The sequence below is a fragment of the Protopterus annectens genome, chromosome 1.part0, assembly GCF_019279795.1.
Source record: "Protopterus annectens isolate FY-2018-M chromosome 1.part0, PAN1.0, whole genome shotgun sequence".
NCBI lineage: Eukaryota > Metazoa > Chordata > Ceratodontiformes > Protopteridae > Protopterus > Protopterus annectens.
This window is the reverse complement of record NC_056725.1, coordinates 847,090,939-847,115,563: the sequence shown is the minus strand read 5'-3', so window position 1 is coordinate 847,115,563 and position 24,625 is coordinate 847,090,939. Positions and strand designations below refer to the sequence as shown.

The following is a 24,625-nucleotide window of genomic DNA, read 5'->3' as shown; positions in this document are numbered from 1 at the left end:
ATATATGTATGTATTTAGTTCTGTATAACTGCATGCAAAAGAATTATTTTATACCAACTGCATGTCAATCAATGTCGTCAATAATGCATGACTTATTTCTCAAAGAGGGAGGATATAGAATATGTATATGTGTGTTGTACCTTTAAGAAGCATTTCCAAGTACAGCATGTCCATATAAATAGCAAGCATGTGCTAGCGTCAGTGCCATTTTGAGTGCAGCCAGAGAGTGAGCATGTATGAGCAAGATAGTCAGTTTGTTTAGAAGTTTATTTATTTATTTGCAGTTGATTACCGGGTAATTGTCCAGCTAGGCTGGAAGCTCATTTTCAGCAGAGACCTGGGGAGAAAAGCTGCATACAGCATAAAGTTACAGTTATACAAAGAAAAATGCATAAAATAACAAATACAAATTTATACAGAGAATTACGATAAAAACAGATAGTACAAGTAAGATGTATAACAAAAACATCAGCAGGGAGTAGCATGTACCAATAAAATGTAACATCATTGTGGAGTGGAATAAATTAAATGCAGGTTACTCTGTAATGACATTGGATGAAAGTAAATATACACAGTGTATAAGATAAAGTGACATTGTCTCAAATGGTTAATCTCTAATTAGTGGCTGAAAGAAAAAAGGATCCCTAGTTTGGGTTAGAGCAAGGACAGAGCCAGTTTATCTAAGTTAAAGTTACTAAGCCTCAATCTTGATTTATTTGTACATAATAAAGCTGCTTGAATAGAACCCACAAATGTTCCTCTGTTTTATCCTGACCACGAGTGATACTGTTCACATCTCTGATGTTTGTGAGGAAAGTTAAAAAAATAATTATCACACACTGTCCAAGCCCTACACAAGCAATAGTGACCCGGGCATACCTCTGTGGTTTGGGAGGAAAATTAAATAAATAATGCATCATCCTCAGACACTTCTGCCACAAGCTATAGCAGCCTTCTCTGCACACATCTGAATACTACTGGTTATGGTCTAGGTGCAGATTAAAGCAGATGCCTCTACAAAGCTGTTGTCAAAGTCCAGTTAATACAGCTGTAGGGTGGGGATGCCATGGGAACCCAGAAGCTCTAAAAGTGTGGACATTCAATTATGTGTTTTATGCCCTTTTTTGTTTTTTGAAAGGCTAATGTTTAAACTGATCAAATGATGAGAGGGGTCAGTTACTTTCATCCAGAAAACTCCCACCCTCACCAAGCACTTATAGCCACTTCTGCACAATTCAAATGTCCGATTGTGATAAAATAGGATGGCCATGCTTCACACAAATAGTTGCCATACATTACAGTACTCCAAGTTGCATCACATAAACTGTTAGTCTTAAAAGCCAGAATAATGAACAAGCCACAGTAGAAGGCTAGCTATTATTCTCCAGACAGCACCAGCAATTACAGCTACTCTGTTTTTGCATATTTTAGATGTTCACTTAAGAAATCCATCTTACTTCACACAAATGCACACTAGTCCTACAAAACGAGATAGTGACTGTTTAAAGTGATCAAATAACATGAGGGTCAGTTACTTTCAATGCACAGCTCCCAATCCCACTCAGCAGTTATAGATACTTCTATGTGCACTTCAGATGATTCTGATAAAAAAAATTGATGGCCATGCACTGTATTTCAGCTTTAATGTGTGATATCATCTGAGTGGAACAAAGTACTCAAAGCTGCTTCACACAAATCACATTTATCCTGCAATTGCAGACTAGTCTTGCAAAGCTAGACAGTGACCATCTAAATTGAGAAAGGGACAACAAGGTCAGTTATTTTCTACAGACAGCTCTCACTCCTACCCAGCAGTTATACATGATCCTTTGAGCATGAGACATCTGATTGTGAGATTATTTCCCAAATTCTCCTTGCAATCAAAACTCAGAGATGTGCACAGAAGGTCACTGTAACGTTTTTGAGATTGAGGAAAGTCAGTCCTTTCTTTCTCTAATTTTCCTCACAATTACACCTCAGATGTATGTACAGAAGATTACACTGGGTGCTGTAGGGCTGTGACATTGAGGTCATTATTTCTTTAACATTTCACACAAACATACCTCAGAGGTATATACATATGCATACAGCATCACTATAGTTTGTGTAGGGGCAAGGTACTGTGTAGGAGCAACAGGCTGGAAAAATGACTGTGATACTTGTTCTTTCTTTTCTTACAAGCACATATCAGAAGTGTATACAGGTGGTTAATTTTGAGAGGTAGGGTTAAGGAGGTATATGTCAATATACAACTAAGATCAACAAGTTAAAGTATGTTACTATGGTCTGGTTGTCAAATGGATACACAGAAGGTAGCTGTCTTTTGGGGTGGGGGTGAAGAGGCAAGTTGTATGATGTTTGACAGCAGCAACTTGAAATATATGACTGAGGCCATGCATGCATTCACTTCCATTCCAGTTTGGCATCACAGGGATACCAAGAAGATGACCATCTTTCTTTTCTATATAGGGAGGCAGACACTGTTCTGAAATATGATTTATGTATCTTTGCAAACATTTCATTTTGTTGGGAGCTACTTTTTGTCAACTTTGATCATTAAGCCTTGGACACAACTCATTTCTTAACTGAAAGAAAAAGTAACACTGAATTACTTTAGTTATAATTTTTGTCCAGGCCATAATTGTAATAAAAGGCTGGGGGAAAAAAACTAAATATACCTCATAGTATTGAGGATTCCATCGCTTCTGAGGCCCAAGCAGCCACCAGACTTTCAGCTTAATTCTGTTACTTCTGCAACAGTTATTACACAGCAGTCTTGGCCATTTCGGGAGTAGGGTGCAGAAATGAAGAGTTAAGAATGAATTTCTTTGTTTAGCCACATTTTTGTTAAGGTCATCTTTGGCTCAAAAAGTTTGAAAAAAGGCAACTTGGTGCATCTGGGTTCCCAACTGAGACCTCCAGTTCAATTTGATTATTTTTTCCTCAGTTATTAGGGTGTAGGCCTGGCCATAAGATATATTGAAAGAATGAAGGAAAAATCTGAAGATTACAACAAAGTATGAGAAAACAAAACAGACAAAAAAAATCTAAATGCTCTGGAAAGGCATGGATGATAGGGAAAGTAGGTGGCACACTGGGGGTATGCAGGGGTGCAAGGGGAGGCAGGGGACAGTGGGAGACTCATGCAGGTCTTTTCCTAGAGTTTCATTTCACCAATGGCCACAGTCAAAATAACCAGCACTGCCAGGGACTGCCCCATTTAAGTACATCACACAATATATATCAAGGTTTTTTTATTCTCCATAAAATATTTTATAACACTAACATCTGGATTAAAAAAAAACATGCAAGATGCTTGGTTTTGTCAGATTTCTGATTTACAGTAATCCTTTTGATTGTACCTTTATTACTACATATGATATACCTGACTGCATAACAGTGTTAAACATGCACTTACAGACACACTCCTCAAACTGTTTACCTTACACTTAGCTACTGGATTTGTCCCTGATGAGTGGTGCACTGCAGTGATGAGGCCCCTCCATAAGGGTGACCTTGCAACTGCCCTGAGTGTAAGGTGTTGTCAGCCTTACAAGCCTCATCTGCAAACCATGAGGTGTATTATATCTAACCTCATAAACTGTGATATTAAGACTTTAGTTAGACTTGCCTACACTACTTTCACTTTGAGAAAGACAGATCATGTCTATTTAACCTGTTAAGCTTCTTCAAAAGGGTTACATAGGCTGTAGATGTTGCCCATGCAGTGCACATGGTGTATCTTGACCTGGTGAAGGCCTTCAACACCATCTGCTATACTGGCATCAAACAAAAGCTAATTGCTTTAAAAACTGACCCAAATGTGGTAAGATGGACAGCAAACTAGTTGAAAGACAGAACTCACACAGTGTTAGTAGTAGATGCCTCGTTGTTAAGTATGACAATGTCCTTTGATATCCTACAGGGTTCAGTGTTGGGGCATCTCCTTTTTGGCATTTACTTCTCAGATCACCAAGTGAAGAGCCGAGACATCTGGCTAACAAAGTTTACAGGTGATTGCAAACTGGAGGTTGTTGTTAAGTCACCCTATAACTCCCAATGTCTCCCGAACATACACTCCCTAATAAAGCCTTGGTGTACTAAAAATGAACTCAAACAAAATTCTAAGAAATGTAATATCAGTTTTGGCAGACAAAACCTCCCCTCACCATTGACGAAGTACAGTTGTGTACACTTACCATACATATAGATGTTCAAGTGTATTTACTGTTGCAGTTCTAACAAATGGGTTATCCGGCTCCCAGTAGCCCTGAGTCGGCCCGAATACCAAAGGTAAGTAAAAATGCCACCAGTTGCCGTCAGTTGTAAAGGACGTCGGGGCTTCCGATACAAAAGGAGGTAGCCAATGTTACTTCCTCAGTCTTTCCTGCCATAACAGTCAGAAGCCCCCAGAAAAAAGGCTAAGCCAAATGCCAATTTAGCAAATAATATCCAATTCAGCCTATACTTCAGGAACAAAGAATAGGAGAGAACCAAAAGGGGGAAGGAGGGAGGGAAACCAGGACTGCAGCAGTGAATACACTCGAACATCTACATTTATGGTAAGTGTACACAACTATGTTCATCGTGTTTCACTGTTGCAGTCCTAACAAATGGGTTGATTACCAAAGCTCAGTGAAAGGGGAGGAGGAACCAACAGAATCAAGGGTTGGAGATAATGCTCTGCAACACAGCAGTGGCAAACCCTGCCCTGGCTCTGGAAAACAGAGGCAAATTATAATGTTTTGTGAAAGTGTGAACAGAAGACCAAGTGGCATTCTCCAAAATATCTTAAGTAGGGACACCCCTTAAAAAGGCTGCAGAAGTGGAAGCGGCTCTAGTTGAGTGGGTCCTAACCACTTGAGGAGGAACCTTGCCATGAAAAAAATAACAAAAGTTGATGCAATGTGCAATCCACTTGGAAATGGTTTGCTTAGAAATAGCCTTGCCCTGTGCTCCCGGGGCAAAACTGACCAATAACGGAGCTGATTTCTGAAGGTCTTTAGTCCTGTCCAGGTAAAACCTGAGCTGTCTGTGCACATCAAGAGAATGCAGGATCCTTTCACCTTTATTTCGAGGATTAGGAAAGAAGGTAGGAAGGTGTGTGGACTGATTAAGAGTCAAGATAGAAACCACCTTAGGCATAAAGGAGGGGTTGGTTCTTAAAGAGACCCTGTCTGGATGGAAAATAATAAAAGGCTCCACAGCCATCAAAGCCTGCAGCTCCAAAACCCAAATTGCTGAAGTTATAGCCAAGAAGAAAGCAGTCTTCCAAGAGAGAAACTTTAATTCTGCAGAGGCAGCTGGCTCAAAAGGAGGAAGAGTGAGTTTCTCTAAACAAAATTAAGATCCCATGCTAGAGAAGGTGCCCTTTTGGGAGGTTTTAAGTTACAAGCACCTCTGAGAAACATTTTCATCAAGGGATGAGAGAGAAAATGGGTTGTTCAAGAGAACAATGAGCAGAAATGGCTGAAGCATGGAGCTTGATAGAAGAAAAGGAAAGACCACCCTGAAGCAATTTAGTCAGGTATTCCAAGATCAGAGGAAGGGTAGGCTGAGAAGAAGAATCCCCCTAGCCTGCATCCAATGAGAAAATCTTTCCCATTTGCCAGCGTAGGACTTCCTAGTGCTAGGCCTACTGGTCTCTCTCAGCACATCAACCACCTGCTGGGAAAGGGAAAAAGAAAAGGATGGAGTCATACAATGAGCCATGTTGCCAAGTGAAGGGATTGAAGAGGAGGATGCAGAATAATTCCCCCTTCCTGAACCAAAAGATCTGGCTTCAGAGGAAGATGCCAAGGAGGGAATTGGGAGAGACTGCGAAGCAGCGGATACCAATGCTGTCTGGGCCAGTCCAGAGCTATGAGAATAGTCCTTGGTCGTTTGTCCCAGATCTTCAACAACACTCTGGGTAGAAGAGGAGGGGAAGGCGTAAACTGATAGCAACGTCCAAGGGAAGGACAGAGCATCCACTCTCCAAGTCCTGCTGTGATGCTGTCTGGTGCAAAGCAGAGGCAGAAGGTGACTCTTCAGGGAGGAGAAAAGATCCACCTGAGATATGCCCCAACATTGAAAGATGCTGTAGAAAACCGTCCTGTTCAGCTGTCACTCGTGAGGATCCAGGGTTCGCCTGCTCAACTGGCCTGCCAAAACACTGATCCTTCCTGGAAGGAACTGAGCTAGGGGATGCAGGTCCAGGGATGCTGCCATGGACCAAAGATTCATGCTTTGTCTGCACAGGGGGTAAGAGTGAGTCCCTCCCTGCTTGTTGATGTACCATATGACCGTGGTCTGTTCTGACAAGTAAGATCCCTGGAGAAAGAAGGTACTTGAAGGCTAGTAAGGCTTGTTGAACTGCAATCAACTCCTTTAGATTTATGTGCAGGTGCATCTGCTGGGCATTCCACCGGCCCTGTATGCATCTGCCATCCAGGTGTGCTCCCCAGGCATAGTCCGATGCATCTGTAGTCAGAACTTGAGTGGCAGGAGGTGTCCGAAAGGGCATGCCCTTGTTTTGTAGACAGGCTGTTGCCCACCATAGAAACGCCGTCTGCAGAGATGGAAGCAGAGGGATCATCATATCCAGGTCCTGTGTGTGTTGACACCAAATGTTCTTGATGTACCATTGCAATTTCCTCATATGCAGTCTTGCATATGGAATCATGAGAATACAAGATGCCATGAATCCCAGAGCTTGCAGGTATTTCCATGCAGGGAGCTGGGACAGGCTTGCCAAGTCCTTGAAGTAAACTGAAAGAGTTGTCTGCTTCTCCTGGGTGAGATATATCATCTGGGCGGCTGTGTTCAGACTCGCTCCCAGGAATGTTATCTCCTTGGATGGTACCATTTTTTACTTTTCCTCGTTGAGAGTGTAATCCAGGGAAGAGAGGAGTCTTTATGAATTCCAGATCCTTTAATAGCTGCTCCTGAGAACTTGCTAGAATCAGACAGTTGCCCAAGTATGGGTAAATCTGAATTTTCTTCTGCCTGCAAAAAGCAATGACTGGGGCTAGGCACTTCATGAAGACTCTGGGAGCAGTAGACAAGCCAAAGGGGAGCGCAGAGAATTGATAATGTTGCTTGCCCACTCTGAAATGAAGATACTGCCTGCAACTTTCCCTGATAGGGATGTGCCTCTTTGAGATCCAAGCCTCATACCAACAGCTTCTCTTGTGCAAACTAAATGAACAGAGGAATAAAATTTGGCTAAGAAAATAAATTCAAAGTACCTAAAGTTAAAAGAATAATAGTCAAAATACAGTTTACAGGCTGCACAGATTACAAACTCTGTCTGTATCTAAAGGTGTCAAGCAACATCTGCAAGTAAACAGCCAGTAGATGAAAAAACCCTGGAAACTCATACCACAGTAAATGTGGTAAAACATTACCTACATACATCAGACTACCAAATCCAATATTAGCACAATACAGGGGAAAGGAGTATGATAGACCACCCTAAGGTTGTGATCTCATGTTTTCCAAGCATCCAGTACCATGTTAATTACGTTTACACAGCTGCATTATGGTTATCATTAGACACACTACTATAGAAATCATAATATATGACTGACAGGCTACCAAACAGCATGCTTACAGGTTATCCACAAGGGGTGGGTGGTCTAAAGTATGTCCTTCAATGAACCTGGAAAAAAAATTCCAGCTTCAGTGATCATTCTTCATTTTCACTATATTGCCTTTTAAAATAAAATAACATCGCAAACAGTGATTAGCAGACCATTCCTGTCCAAAAAATAGCAAATTGTAATACTATGCTAGCTTCTATTGGCCGGACAGACTTTTATAATTCAACTGACCCTAATACTCCCCTGGACCACTTTACCTCCATTCTCTCTTGCATCCAAAATCTTCTCTTCCAAACAACTCATCACAGACTGGCAGGACAATCCTGCCATAGGATTAATACAGACCTCCTAAATATGATGAAAGACACAGACCTGGAATGGAAGACATGGAAACAGTAATCTTTTGATAACCAATAAAAATGCAATTACCTGTCATAAAGAAAAGTGACAAGAATATCCACCAACTCTGCCAAAGCACAATTCTTAAGAAAAAAACAGGAAATCACCTCTAGTACACCTAAGATTTTGTGGAAAAAAAATAAAAACCTAACCAGTTAAATTACTGGCTTCCACACTCCATTTGCATCCCCTTAATCTGCAACTTTAACTTGGGCAAAGGGTATAAATCTTTCCTTTCTTCTTCTATAAAAGCCGTAACTAACAGTTTTTACACTTTAAATTGCAACACACAACACCTAAGCAATAACGCACCACAGTTCTATCCACTAGCAGAATATACTGTTACTTTCTACTTTACTAAAATAACCCACAGAACTCCTAAAAGTTTAAAATCCTTCCCTTTGTTTGGGTTTCCTTACTAATTCTGCTGACTACATTGCAAAATCAGTCTGTCTCATCTTTAGTCTCTCACTAATATCAGGGTTACTTCCCCAGACTTAAACACTCCAGTATAATCTCTTGGAGACTATAAAGAGTAACAACCCATCTTTAGCCTCACTCCCATTGTGAAGTATTTGAAAAACTCACAAATAATTAATATTTAAACACAGCAATAGTTTGGCCTATTTCAGCAAGCTGTATGACTGTACAATACCTGCAGCTGTTAACACAACAGCACTTCTCTCAGCCTCAAGCAATATCTACTGTAATTTGAATGAGGGTACCTAACTGTGGGAGTACTTATTGATATAACAAGCGCCTTTGAATCTAAAGACCATAGCATATTATTCTTTGAACTCAAACGGCACTGTTTTGGAGCCAATACCATTGATTGGTTTAAGAAATGCCTGACAGACAGGTACTTTAAAATCTAATACAATCATTTACCATCCCTTGGTAAACTCAATGTGCAGGTTCCTGAGGACGCAGTGTTAGGCCCTCCCCTCTTTTCATTAATGACTTAACTGATGAGCTACCTAGACTTGAAATGACTCATTACACAGATGACATCTTACTTATAGAATCTAATAAGCCCCATGCTGACTTACAATCTCAAAGTCAACATGTTTTCTAAACTTATGCCAACAGTTAAATAATAAATGTCTCATTAAACCTACAAAAAACTAGTATACTACTACTCACCTCTCTATATAAGGTAACTGGCTTACAACCCATGTTGCTTAATGACATACAAAATAACACTATCTCATTTGTGTCTGAATACAAACGCTTGGGTGTAACACTTCACCCTTCACTCACATTTACAACCCATGCAGACAATATCACAAATAAAGTCCTCTCATAACTCATACTTTGTTGTATGATCTCATACATCTCAACTGTAGAGATTTTGCAGAATGCCCAGATTTATGCCTCATATGTTTGGTCTGTTTTTCATAAAATTGTGGTTTTTGGCAAATTAGTGGCAAAACATTAAAGACTGAAGTTAGAAAATAATGACAGACATTTGAGTTTCATACTTCATACCCTTCAGAAAATTCACGATAATGCAAAACCTGTCATTCTATCAACTTTCTAAGATTGTAAGAGCAGTCTTTAAAAATTGTCCCTATTTTTGGGTCTTTGTCCCACTTTTATTTATGGCTTTGTCCAGATTTCTTGCTCCAAGAGGTTGAGAGATATGAATCTCACAGCTTCTATCTCCAATAACCAGAACTGTCAGGAAGAATGACGTCTACCTTGGTTTGATGTCTCTACTCATATATTTTGCTTCCTTAACTAAAGAACTTTATGCACACCATCTCTCTGTCAAGACAGACACACACATGAAAACTCTAGTCACTTCAAATCCAGTAACTAGTTAAACATTTATCCTTCTCCATTGGCATACACGGATAAAGTGCTGATTATGATCCCAGATGGCCCAATCTGAATAAGTGACTCAAGCACCTCTTGAAGTTGGTGTGGAGGAGAAGAGGAATGATATGGCTAAGCCAGTTTACCTCTCTTCATGGGGGAAGGGATGGGGCATGTGCCCGAGAACACTTGCCAAGGTGGAATCCCGTGTGGAAGGTTGGCATAATGGTACAGGTGTTTACCTTACAGACACGAGGTGCATAGTTTGACTCTCACATAGGGTAATTGACTAGGCTTAAAATCATCCACAAGGGCAGGTAGAATAGTACAAATCTATAAACCTATGCAATCTCCAGTGGATACAGGCAATCATGACAGGGTACTGTTTATAATAGAGTAAGGGCTATATGTAAGCACATTGCAGAAGCCCACTGCATGCCAGTCATTTTGATGCTCTAGGCATGCACAGGGGATGTTAGGCATTACCCACAAAAGTCTGGTCCCTACAGTTTGGATGACAGTTCCTGTGTTAGGCACTAACTACAATACCCTGGTCCCTACAATTTGGATAATGGTTCCCCCTCCCAGAACACTTTGCTATCATCCCTGGTGAACAAATAGGTCATATAGCTCTAGGACTCTTGCTCCATGGGAGTGAGTGGGTCTATAGAGTGGCCAAGAGGGTAGACACTGATGTCAGGTGTGGCTGGCATACAAAAAAAGTTAACTATTTGGTCTTCAAATGCAAACCTAATTTCCACAACAAATAGAAAATATATAAAATTTTATTACAAACTTTCATTATGTACATAAAGACATTACAGGACTTTACATTTCCTCTTTATTATCTTATTAAGGAAATGATTCAAACAGTCTTATTTCAAAAGTAATCGCATCAAATGAACTCTTCATGGAATCTTCTCCGCTACTAATACCTTGGAAGCCTGCTGGCAAACCTAAAATGAAAAAGATAATAATGACAAGCAATATATAAATATAAAGCATGACAACAATAAATAGTATACAAATTCAAACGATGTCAAATCATAAGCAAAAGGAAAAAAATAAAAAGACTGGAGTCAATATGAAAACAGAAAAGTAGGAAACGACTGTGTCTGTACTTCAAAAAGTGAAATACTTACTCAGTAATGTGTACTCATACATTTATTTGCTGCTGTAAACCTCTAACCAATTAGTTATAATCACGTGCCATGAAGAATTTTTTGTTTGCCTACTGTTTCACAAAATGACTGAAATTACATATAAAATTTATATATTTATTTAACATTTGTTAACCAGGAAAGCCAGACTTGGAACGAAGCCAATTTTTAGCGGAGGCCCTGGGAGAAACACCCCAGATGCATGTCTTTCTAATGTGGGAAGAAACCCACATGAACACAGGGAGGACATGCCGACTCCGCACAGAAGGCACCTCAGCCGAGAATTGAATAGCAGAACTTCTTGCTGTGAAGCGACAATGCTACCGCTGCACCACTGCACCATCCAAGAAATGTGGAAGTACAGATTTACAACAGCTTCAATGCTGCTTTACCATTCACTACTTGTGGGTAATAAAGGGGCTTGGTAATGTTGACTTAAATGATGCACTGTTAACATCCTGAGAAAACTCAGATGTGGTCAATTGAGCCAACTATGATGAACATACAATAGAAAAAATAGTTACGTAAAATCTTACCATAAACATAGATGTCCTTCTCTTTCATGTTGCAGTATTCTGTACTCTTGGGTCTCCTCCTCATGCTACCCGAATGTCTGGCCAGTCTTCAAAAATTTGTAGTCACTGCTAGGTGTGTGGGACATCTGACGTGGCTAGACGAGCATGGGCTATAAAAGTGATGTCTTCATGCACAAGATCTTAGAACTGAGTGCCCCAGTTGGACCCCAGTCCTAGGACAAGCTGTGCAAGTCTTGTGCCACCATCCAAGAAGGAAAAAGGAAGTTATGTCTTACCATAACATTCCATCTGTGTTCATCTTCTTTCATTCATCACTGATGGGGTTCAGTTCTGAGCCCTGAGAACAGAGTTGACCTTTCACTAAGCTTGCGCCAGCCAAAACCTCTCGAGCTAAGCTTCTGCCCAGAATGCCCTTCTCCCTATTACCTCAGATCAATTTTGCTAGAGATAGAGAAGTAAAGCCAAAGCCAATTCTGTGCAAATACCCTACGACACCACTTGGACCCAAAGCATCCCCCAAGAGCCTTTGGTGGGGGAGGGTGGGATGTGATGAATGAAAGAAGATGAACAACAAAGATGGAAAGTTATGGTAAGACATAACTTCTTTATCTGATGTTGTTGATCTTCTTTCCATTCATCACTGATGGGACAGAATCCCAAGCTACCTTGAGTACCATGGGCGGCCCTTATGGAAGAACATTCCTGAGTACCATTGAGCTGAAGGCAGCTCTCCCCCTGGAGACCAAGTCCAATTTGTAATGATTGCTAAAGATATGAGGTTTAGCCCAAGTGGCTGCTGCACAAATGTCATCCATGGAAGCCCTGCATGGAAAGCTACAGATGTTTCCATAGATCTAGTGGAGTGAGCTTTAACCTTTGGCATAGGTTGTTTTGTGAGCAAATAGATAAAACGTATGCAGTCCCTTAGCCATTTTGATAATGTAACCTTGGAAAAGAATTTCCCATTCTAGGCCAAGAAAAGGAGATGAAAAGCTGTTCAGACTTATGGATAGGCTTGGTTCTGTCTAGGTAGAATCGCAGTTGCCTAAGTACATCCAAGGAATGTAGGCAGTAGTCTCCTTTATTGGAAAAATTCAGAAAGAACACTGGTAGATCAATGGTCTGGTTAATGGAAAAATCAGAAACAACTTTGGGAAGGAAGGATGGGTTCGTCTGGAGTGATACTCTGTCTTTATGGAAGACCAGATAAGGCCTCTTGATACACAATGCCTGCAGCTCCGAGACCCATCTGGCTGATGTGATGGCTACTAAGAACAAAGATTTCCAGCACAAGAACTTTAGATCACACTTCGCTACAGGTTCAAAGGGTTTCTGAGTCAAAGACTGAAGGACTAAAGTGAGGTTCCATGATTCCACAGGCTGTCTGACAGGAGGCCTGATATTAGACGTTCCCTTGAGAAAGGCTTTGCACAGGTGTAAGGAGATGACAGGGGTGCCATCTATACCACTGTGGAAAATAGAAATTGCCGCCAGGTGTACTCGTACGGTAAAGGCAGAGGCTCCATTATCAAAGAACTTAAGACAGGTATTGCAGCACCGCAGTCACTGGAGCTGAATACGGGTCTAGAATGCTATCCTTAGATGAGATGAAGAACCTTTTCCATTTATCCTGACATAGTCTTCTGGTGGATGGTTTATGAGAGGCCAGAATGATGTCCAGAACAGATGAGGTAACATTAGCTTGCCTGGCAACTAACAGAAGTGGAGAAACCAAGCCGTTAGCTTGAGACTGGATAGATTTGGGTGGCTCAACCCTTGCGGGTGAGTAATAATATCTGGAAGAGGGTCCAGAATCCACAGAGGGTATACTAGGTGAGGCCAAAGGAAGGGGAAACAAACCTGTTGAGGCCAGAACGGGGCTATGAGGATCGCTTACATCTCAACCAAAGAGCTTTCTGTAGGAATTGTGGAATCAGAGGAATGGGATTATAAGTGTAAAGAAGCCCCGTGGGCAATCGTGGATCAGGCATCCCTTGGGAACTCCCCCTCCAGGGGAAACAGGGCAAAATAGCTGCTGCACTTGTTGTTCGATGGGGAGTTGAAAGGATCGCAGCATGGCTGACCCCAGTGGCTGAAGATTTCTGTTGCTACCTTGGGGTTGAGGGACCACTCGTGAGGCAGGAAGATGCATCTGTTCAGTTTCTCCACAACTGCATTGGAGTTCCCTGGGATATGCGTTGCTATAAGAAAGCGGTTGGAAGCTATTGCCCACTGCCAAATTCTCATGGCCTCTCAACATAGGGGGTAGGACTTGGTTCCGCCTTGCTTGTTGATATACCAGACCACTGACATCTTGCCTGACTGAACTGCAATTCTCCCAGAAGGGAGAACCGGATGAAGAGCCTGCAACGCTAATAGCATCGCTCTCAGTTCTAGAATGTTGATATGCAGGTGGGCCTCTGAGGTGGACCATGCGCCTTGGACAGTCTTTCCCTGGAAATGGCTCCCCACCAGATCAGGGAAGCATCCATGGTCACAATGCCCTGGGCTGAGGAGCTTGAAATGGGGACTCCAAAGTTCTGCATCTTGCCTCATCCACCAAAGAAGGTCCTGCTTGCAGATGTTGGTTATGTGAATCTGGTAACTGAGGGGGGTGATAGTTCGGGAACCACTGTCAAAGAAGGAGCCATTGCAGGATTCGCATGTGTAGCTTTGCTAAGGGCAGTATTGGAATTGAAGCTGCCATGGATCCTAGGGCCTGAAGAACCTCCCTTGCTGAAACTTTTGTTTGACAGAGTATCACTGGAGCTGGAGCCTCAATAACTGGAGTCTGTGATTTGGGAGTGACACTAGACAGGACCGGGTATTGAAAACTGCTCCAATGAATTCTATTTGTTGTATAGGAGTAAGGTTTTTCCCAATGTACTGTGATGCCCCAAATTTTTGCCAGACAGAGAGTGTCTAATGCAGTGCAGTTACCAGAAGATGCTTGGTGTGGGCAGTGAGGAGCCAGTCGTCCAAATATGAAAACTCCCGGAATCCTTGTAGTCTCAAATGAGCTGTGACCACTGCCATGCACTTCGTGAACACTCTGGGGGCTGCAGAGAGACCAAACAGCAGGGCACGAAATTGCTAATGACTGGCCCCTAGCCAGAACTAAAGCAGACTCCTGGAGCGTTTGTCCATTTTGATGTGGTAATACGCATTCCTGGAAATCTATCGAGCACATCCGATCGCCTTCACTTAAAAAAGGGAGAATGTACTGAACCGTGACCATCCGGAGTTTGGTTTTGGTGACAGACTTATTCAAGCTGCTGAGATCCAAAATGGGTCTCCAGTCACCTGTCTTTTTTGGCACCAAAGAGAATCTTGAGTAGAATCCGGATCCACATTGGTCTGGTGGTACTAATTGGATGACTCTTTTTTGAGATAGCTTTATTATCTCTGAAGCTGCTTCTTCCCTTTTACTGTCTGGAATGTAGAGAAGCTTTTTTGGAAGGTTTGGTTGACAAGAAAGGGGGATAGTGTAACCTCTGTTGATTATACTCTGCACCCAATGATCAGTAATGATAGATTGCCAGGCAGCTTGGTGCAGAGAAAAATGACCCCGACTGCTTCCAGAGGTAATCGAGCTGCTCCTTAGGAGTGTTGGTAAGGGTGTCCATAGGAGGAGTCCCTGGAGCCTTGGATATGAGGACCCCCTATGCCTCTGTAGGGGCATCTTGAGGAACTGTTACCCCCCTGCCCATGGGGGTATCATTACCACATGCAAAGGAAAGGACCCTGAGATTTATTGTGCCACATTTTTTCACTCCTCTGATTCCTGGAGAAGGAACGTTGAGGACTGGAAAACTTTAGGCCTATGGCAGACAGGGTCTTGCTTGCACCTGGCTAGCATGTCCTTCACGCTGGAGCCAAAAAGGGAAGATGCTTTGATGAGAGCATTCAAAAAGGAAGACTTGAAGGGGTCCGCTAGGTCACAAATGTGCATCCAGGCATGACGTCTCATGACAATGCCTGAACCTGCTGCTCTTGCCGCCTTTTTGGTTGCATGTGATAACAACCTCATGGACGAGTTGAAGATCGATTTCAGGATTGCGAGCTCAAGGCTTTGTCCCTGACCTTGTCAGACACCTGTCCTGCGAGTGACCCAGAGAGTTCGGAGATCAAGCCCCGTACAATGTGCCAAATTGTTCAGTGACTGTATAGCAAAGGTCCCTGATGCAAAAACTCGCTTCCCAAGTCTGTCCACCAACCGGGATTCCTGTTTGGTGAGTGGACAGCAGGACTTTCTTCAGCCAAGTCCTTTTTCGTGGCTGCCGCCACTACCATAGCATCGACTGGTAACCCTCTGGACCAATGTGGGTTCTCCTTGGGAGGGGAAAGAATTTTGTCAGGTCTCTGAGGGATCACCTCAATGGATCAGGGTTCTTCCAAGCGTGCTGCATGACAAGCTGGATGAGCTCGTCTGCAGGCAGGGTCACCCAAGAGGTAGAAGGCTGGGCACGGAAAGCCTGCAGGAACATGGACTCCTCAGATGAAGGGTTGGAGGGCTTCCAGTCACCTCTCTGATTTAGCATTTCTGGGATGTCTCCAAAGGAGATGTCATCAAGAGGTGAATGTGGGGACCCTTCACCCTCATCGAAATCCGTGTCTTCCGTTAAAGACTCCTCGGGTGAGTCCATGTGCTTCCTCTTGCACATCCTCTTTCGAGGAGGCTCCTCAGTGGGGGTCTCTGAGGAGGAATCAGAACAGTGGGTACCCTGAACAGGGGTGTCCTGCAGCTTCTCTGCCTGGTGCCCTGGGGGGGGGGTGATGGTCTGTGGCAGCTGCAGCTCAGGGAGCAAAAACTGGGGTTCTGACATCAAAGGAGTGCTTCCAGAAGCAAGAGCCCTCTCCATCACATGGAAAGCAAGTCTGCCTAAAGAGGGATTTGAGCCCAGAACTGAGAAAGACGACCTTGGGACTGGGGTTACACCCCACTCCGATGAACCCGCCCCCAAGGATGGAGCCTCAAGCAGGATCGGTGCGGACGTTGCTATCAGCACTGAGGATGGAACTAAAGACAAACACGGAACCGTGCCCCAAGCCAAGGTGCCTGCCCTCCAATACCTAGCTTGAGGAAGGACTGGTTCCGCAGGAACTGAGGACCAAAGGGGCGAACCTGGAGCCTCAGTGAGGTCCACTATAGGTGCCGAGGTGATGGGTTCCGAGAATGATGCCACAGTAGAAAGTTTCGGAACCAGAATGGAAGAAGGAAGAGTGTAAGAAGGAGTCCTTGGAGAACCCAACCCAAGTGCTGCAGGTGGATGCTTCTTAGAAAGTGTGGGTAATCCCCCTGACTGCCAACAGCTGGTCCACAAGACACACCACATCATGTTCTGACAGGCTCCTGGTGGATCTAGTGGATACTCCGGATGGAGAGGTCAATGAACGGGCAATGAATGGGCTATACATCTGGCCCAAGAATAGATCTATGGAAGGGGAGTATTGGATCCATGGTACAAAGTCTGCCAGCACCAATGTCTCAAGTTTGAGACCATGATTAATGGGGTCAAATCCAACTTGGTCGAAAAAAAGCTTGGTGCCAAAGTGGCACTCAGAGCCGAAGCGGAACATTCCAATATCGGAACATATGAAGGCATCAAAGGCTTGCCCTGAGCCGTAGTGGCCATAGGTGTCAAAGTTGTGGTAGGTGTAGTGAGGTCTATCTTTGTTGCCGGAGGCAGGATCGGTGCCGAAGCTGGTTCCAGTATCGTAGGTTTCGAGATGCTCAGAACCGACAAGGACAGAGCCGTAGAGGCAGATTTATGCTCCGAGGACAACTTGGGGACCTTTGATTTCACAGGCTACCCTGATCACCCAAGGGTGAGGAGGGAACCGAGTGGGACCTCTTTTTTGTCATTTGTAGGAGGGGTTGAGACCTCCATCACAGAAATGGCCACTGAGAAGGGAGACTTAAGTAACTCTTTCAGTATCAGTTTATTTTTGCACTCATTCAGAGTACGTTGACTGAAACACTGACAAATGTCACAGGGAGGTTGCACCAAAAGATGGGGCACCCCCAAACAATATACACAATCATCGTGAGAATCGCTATTAGGTAACTTGCCATTACATGAAGCACAATGCTTAAACCCTGAAGTACCTTTCTTATCCGACATTTTAACAGAGAGACACCACTTTAAGGACAAAATGAAACAAGTATGTACTAGTACGTAAACACAGTTCAAAAAAACAGCATAGTCGTATCACTATATCAATATATATGAGTAAAACAGAAATGTCTTACTGGAAAAACACTAACAGGCTAGGAAGGAAAAGAGAAATACCAGCTATGGTATTGAAGGAATATCACAAGGGTAAGGGGAGAAGGCCGTACCAATAATGGTACTTGAAAGTTTATCAACAGGTAGAGCAAGGAAGAAAAGATCAAGGTCTGACAGTAGAAAAACACTAGAAATACTACTCACTCACTAAAAGAAAATATCAAAAAGTTTTTCACAAAAAATATCAAATAAGTTTCCACTTAGCTGAGAGCTCGCCTGAAACATGGCTTTACGGCTATCTGACAAACAAGATCTGATGTAACAGGGAGAAGGGCATTCTGGGTAGAAGCTTAGCTCGAGAGTTTTTGGCTCGCGTGAGCTTGGTAAAAGTCTGACTCTGTTCCGAGGGCTTGGAACTGAACCCCATCAGTGATTAATGGAAAGAAGATTAACAACATCACATGGTATGTTAAACAGGAGGGGCAGGAAAGAGGGAAGGAATACTGCAACATGGAAGAGAAGGACATCTATGGTTATGGTAAGATTTCACACAACTATTCTATGCCCTTCTATTCACATGTTGCAGTATTCTGTGCTCTTGGGTGAGTGCCAAAGCACACTGTGAGGAAGAGGGTGATAGTTTGGAGGAATTCTCTATGAATCCACAGAGGACAGCCCTGGCAAATCCAGCCCTGGATCTAGAGATTTGGTCAAATTTGTAATGTTTGGTGAATGTGTGGACAGATGTCCAAGTACCTGCCTCTAAAATGGCAGAGATGTCCAAACCTTTGAAGAAGGCTCCTGAAGAGGCCATAGCCCTAATGGAGTGTGCTTTAACCTTGGATCCCAATGATTTCCCATGCTGTGCACAGCAGAAGGTAACAGCCCTGGAAATCCAGGCTGAAACTGTCTGATTTGTTATGGCTTTCCCCAGGGCTTTGGTGTGGAAAGAGACAAACAACTGGTCAGATTTCCTGAAGGACTTAGTCTCGTCCAGGTAGAACTTAAGCTGTCTGCACACATCAAGGGAGTGTAAGACTCTCTCACTGTCACTTTATGGGTGGGCAAATAAGGTGGGGAGGTGGACGGCTTGGTTTAAGGAAAGCTCATTGACCACCTTGGGCATGAAAGATGGATTGGTCCTAAAGGTTACCCTATCTAGGTGGAATATGAGCCAAAGTCAAGGCCACAAAGAGTACTGTTCTCCATGTGCAGTATTTCAGAGAAGCCATAGATGCTGGTTCAAAGTGGGGGTACCGTAAGTTTCTCCAAGACATAATTTGAATCTCAGGGAGGGGGATAGGTTAACTGGGGGGCCTCAGATACAGCACTCCTTTTAAAAACAACTTTGCAGGCAGTCTGGAAGCCAGAGGGGGCTCCAGGGCTAGACAGATGAGCCTTGATGGAGTAAGCTAATCCTGTCTGAAAAAGTTCACACACATAGGACAGTACCAAAGGGAGTTCGCTCTGTAATGGGTCCAACTGTCTCTGAAGACACCATATGGAGAATCCTTTCCACTTGGATACACAAGATCTCCTCGTATTAGGTTTCCTGGCCTCCTGCGGGACTGTGAGCACATCCTCATTGTATAGGTGTCTGTAAGGGTTCAGAATTCTATCACCCACAGGGTGAGGTGTAGAGATTGCCAGTGTGGTTGGATTAGAGATCCCTTGCCCTGTGTGAAAAGGTCCAATCTGTAGGGTAACTTGTGGTGACTACCCTTGGGTAAATGCAGAAGGAGGGAGAAAGTACATTTGTGTACACTTACCATAAATGTAGATGTTCAAATGTATTCACTGTTACAGTCATTACATTTGGGGCTATCTGCTTACAGGTAGCCCTCAGTCGGCCTGATTAACAAAGTCTTGGGTCCTGCGTTGGTTGCTGTCCCTTATTCCATGACATCAGGTCGTCAGGGGTATAAAACATGCAGCCAATGCCATTACATCAGTTTTTCTTGCCCCAGATGTCAGGTGCCCCCCTAATTGGAAGCAATTAAATATAGAAGTACAAAGATATACCTACAACAAAAAAGCAACTACACCAAAAAGGCTTTTAAGCATAGTAAAGGAAAGAAGAGGTATAGCCAAAAGAAGTAAGGGGGCTGGAGGGAGGGTAACCAAGAATGCAACAGTGAATACACTCAAACATCTACATTTATGGTAAGTGTACACAACTGTACTATGTTCTTCATGTTTCACTGTTGCAGTCATTACATTTGGGTGGATTCCCAAAGCTATGGTTAGGAGGAGGAATTTAGATAGCATTAGGGCCTGCTATAAGTCCCTGCAAGACTGCAGTGGTAAAGCCACCTCTGGACTTAGAGAAAATTGGCAAATTATAATGCTTGGTGAAAGAATGTACAGAACTCCAGGTAGCAGCTTCTAGGATGTCCCTGGTAGGGACGCCTCTGAGAAAGGCTGTAGAGGTAGATGCAGCCCTGGTGGAGTGAGGTCTGATTCCCTGGGGATAGGTTTTCCATGGTGCTTACAGCAGAAATTAATGCAATGGCTTATCCATTTAGAAATGGTTTGCTTTGAAATAGCCTTCCCTTCTGCCCCTGCAGCAAATGCCACCAGCAGTTGTTCAGATTTTCTTTGAGGTTTAGTCCTGTCCAAGTAGAATCTAAGTTGTCTGTGCACATCTAAGGAATGCAGTATCCGTTCTCTTTTATTCTGTGGCTTGGGAAAGAAGGTTGGCAAATAAATGGACTGATTAAGAGCCACACTGGATACCACCTTGGGCATGAAGGATGGACTGGTTCTGAGGGATACGCTGTCTGCATGAAAGATGATGAAAGGCTCCACTGCCATAAGGGCCTGTAATTCAGATACCCTTCTAGCTGAAGTGATTGCTAAAAGGAAAGTTGTTTTCCAAGAAAGAAATTTAAGTCTGCAGTAGCAGCTGGCTCGAAAAGAGGTACAGTGAGTTTCTCCAAGACAAAGTTAAGATCCCAGGCTGGGGTTGGAGCTCTCTTGGGTGGTCTCAAATTTTTAGCTCCTCTAAGGAACTGCTTGAGCAGTGGATGAGAGAAGCGGGGAGGTTCTGTGTCTGCTGATTTAGCATAGTGGAATGTTGCTTGGACTGTAGTACATAGGGTCCTGGCTTCAAGACTTACTAGTGAAATAGATGATGGTAACACAACATTTTTGGGGGTTGGGAGGGTGGCTTAATGGCTAAGGTGTTTGCCTTACAAACACAAGCTGCAGGGTTTGAGTCTCACAAGGGATAACTGGCTAGGCTTAAAATGGCTCGCAGGGGCAGTTAGCCTAGTACTAAACTATGAACCTATGAACCGATAATGAGCTGAAATGGCTGAGGTGTGGATTTTAATGGAGGAAAAAGACAGGCCCTTGTGAAGCATCTCAGTTAAGTATTGTAAAATCTGAGGTAAATTGGGCATGGCTGTGCTCATCCATTGAGACTGGTTCCAGGCACAGAATCTTTTCCATGTTTCAGCATAAGATTTTCTAGTACTAGGCCTCCTTGCCTCTAAAATGATATCCATCACAGGTTTGCTAAGGAATGGTAAAGGAGAGATTAAGTAATTAGCCAGGCTGCAAGGTTCAGTGCAAGAAGCTGAGGGTGCAGAATCTGGTTCTCCTGCTGAGACAGCAGGGAAGGAGTCTGAGGCAGGTGCCATGGAGATAACCATGACACACTGCGCAGGAGGGGGTGCCAGTGTTGGCGCAGTCATCCTTGGTTTATCCTGTTTGATTTTTAGTAGTACTTTGGATAGCAGACGCAGAGGGGGGAAGGCATAGACTGATAGGATTTTCCAGCTGAAGGACAGAGCATCCACTTTCCAGGCTTGTTTGTGGGGTGTCCTTGTGCAAAATTTGTCCAATTGGTAGTTCTGGGGAGAGGCAAACACGTCTATATCTGGGCTCCCCCATTTGCTTGTCAACATGTTGAAAATCCTTGGTTCCAGTTATCACTTGTGTGGGTCCATGAGGTTTCTGCTTAGTCTGTCTGCCAGTGTATTTAACTTTCCTGGCAGGAATTGAGCTTTTAGATGCACTTGGTAGCTCAAGGCTGTGTTCCACAATGCCATGGCTAGTCTGCAGAGGGGGTAAGAATGTGTACCCCCCTGCTTGTTTATGCACCACATACCAGTGGTGTTGTCCATCTTTACCATTAGTTATCCTGGAAGAATGTGGACCTTGAAGGCTGTCAAAGCATTCTGTACAGCTAACATTTCTTTTTGATTGATATGCAGGTGCATTTGACTTGGGTTCCATTTGCCCTGAATGCACTTCCCTGCCAGGTGAGCCCCCCATGCATAGTCTGATGTGTCTGTTGTTAGGGTTTTGGTAGCAGAGGGTGGTGTAAAAGGTAGTCCCTTGTTTTGGTGGCAGTCCTCTGTCCACCAAAGGAACTCTAGGTGTAGGCAAGGTATGATAGGAATCATTGTTTCTAGGTCTTGAGAATGTTCACACCATAGGCTTTTTAGATTCCACTGTAGTTTCCTCATATGAAATATTGCATATGGAATTAGAATAATGCAGGAGGCCATGAACCCCAAAGCTTGTGGTATTTGTCTTGCAGACAGCAGGGTTTTTGTGGCCACTTGTTTGAAGTATGATGTCAAATGGATTTGTTTCTCTGGCGTGAGGTAAGCCATCGGGGAAGTTGTATTCAAGCTTGCTCCCAGGAATATAATTTATTGACAGGGTACCAGGTGTGATTTTTTTTAATTTATGGTGTACCCCAGACAAGTTAAAAACCCTTTGTACAAAGGCCAGATGATTCAAAAGTATGTCCTGGCTTTCTGCCAGAATTAGACAATCATCCAGGTATGGGTATATTTGAATATTTATTTGCCTGCAAAATGTAATAACTGGAACTAGACACTTTGTGAATACCCTGGGTGCAGTAGATAAGCCAAAGGGCAGTGCAGAGAACTGATAGTGTGTGTAGCCTGCTTTGAAGCGTAGGTATCTTCTGCAAGATTCCCTGATTGGGATGTGCAGATATGCTTCTTTTAAATCTAGTGTTGCCAACCAGGCATCTTTGCCTAGCATAGGAAGTAATTGGTGAAGAGTCAGCATCTTGAATTTTGGAATCTCCAAAACAGTGTTTAGAGTAGAGAGGTCCAGGATAGGACGCCATGAATTGTCTTTTCTGGGTACCAGGAAAAGTCTCGAGTAGAACCCTTGTCCCTTTTCCTCTTCTGGTACCTGTTGAATAGCCCCCATGCTTATGAGAGAAAGTACTTGTTTTTGGGCCTCTGCCCACTGATTTGAGGGTAGGTCCAGCCACCTGCTTGGTGTTGGCAACATGTGGAAGTGAAATCTGTATCCCTGGGACACTATATTTAAAACCCATTTGTCCTGGGTAATGAGTGCCCAATTCTTTGCATGAAGAGCAATCTTTCCCCCCCAAAGGGGCAGTCAGTTGATAACTGGAAATTTTAAAAGGAAGTCATTGAGACAGTTCACCATAGGGGGGCAGTCTTATTATTCCCAGATTTGGAAGTGGAGGCCCCCACTGCTTAGTTCTGCGTGTCCTCTGGGACTGAAACCTGGGTTTTTTGCTGTGTCTGGGTTTGGCTTCAGAAGACCTGGAAGGGGCTGGAAAGGACCAATTCTTAGAGGGCCATTGCCTACTAAATCTAGGAGGCTGAACTTGTAAAAAAATCTTTAACAGTTTGCATAGATTTAGCTTTATCTGCCATCTTTTTAAGAACTTCCTCAGCCTTGTTGCCAAACAGGCGGTCCTGATTTAAAAGAGCATCCAGCAATTTAGCTTTAACATGATCAGGCAAAGATTGCTCTTTAAGCCAAGCATGCCTTCTGAGCACAGACCCAGTAACAGCAAGCCCTGCAAGAGGCCTCTAATGAATCAAAACCACATTGCAAAGTATGTTTTCCAACTTGTTCAGCAGAATGCATTAAATCCTGTAGTTCTTTATTTTCCACACAGTCAGGAATCAACATCATTTTCTGTTTAAGCAGTCCAATAACATGTTGCTGATACTTTAATATATGAAACTGGCAGCTTAAAACCCTAATGGCCAGGGTTGCAGAAGTGCAAACCTTCTTACCCATCTATCCAGGGCCCTGGAGTCTCTATCAGAAGGGGTAGGATTTTTAGCAGTAGAAGCCTTAATGCCCTTGGGCCCCTGTGAAATAGTCTCTGGATCTGCAATAGGATTTTTAAAAAGGAACTTGTGGGACTCAGGGACCTTGTAGTATCTGTCAGGTTTTCTGGGAGCAGGAGGCAGAGAATCAGGGGCCAAACTAGATTCTGAAAAGGTATCATCAACAATGTCTAGTACAGGAGGAATAGCTAAATATCTATGCTGAGGTAGGAGAAGGAAATCCCTAAACCTCTTTTTTGAATCAGAAAAATCATGGCTTTCCTAGTGGAAATGCTCCCTTAGAGTATGTAAGGTTTCCCCAAAAGAAAAATCCTCAGGAGGGGGAAGCAGAGGAAATGGAGTCCTCTGCATCAAAATCTTCATAAGTAGATAAGGGCAAATCCAGATCATCAGAAGAATCAGAAAAAAACAGAATCCTGATCAGAAGATTCATAATCAACTTCAGTCCTAGGCCTCTTAGAAGGGGGGGGGGGTGGCTACCCCTGATTACAGTTATTAGATCTTCAGCCATTCCTATCATTTTTTTTTTTTGGCATAGAGGCCTGAGCATGTGGCCTGGGCATCGTTTTTTTGGCATGGATCGTGATTTAGGCTTAAGTAAAGAAGGAGTTGTGGGTTTAAAATGCAAGTCTGTAGGCCTGAATACACCCTCAGAAGCCGGTGCCTGCACAGCGGCTCTGGACCCATCCAAGGTAGAGACATCCGTGGGTTCCATAATTAAAGCATCTTGCAGCATACCGGACTCCGTATGGGTCTCAGTAGAGGCCTGCAAATCAGAAGTAGTGGGTATCAGGA

General features: G+C 43.4%; 1 protein-coding gene across 1 annotated transcript in view; it reads right to left on the bottom strand.

Annotated features, from left to right (window-relative positions):
- Positions 1–10,569: 10,569 nt before the first annotated feature.
- Positions 10,570–24,625, bottom strand: part of ZUP1 (zinc finger containing ubiquitin peptidase 1) — a gene marked incomplete in the record, with an annotated part of 497,787 nt that continues 483,731 nt past the window's right edge. The window contains 1 exon segment of the mRNA XM_044063659.1: positions 10,570–10,756. Within this exon segment, the coding sequence (XP_043919594.1) occupies positions 10,709–10,756 (48 nt within the window).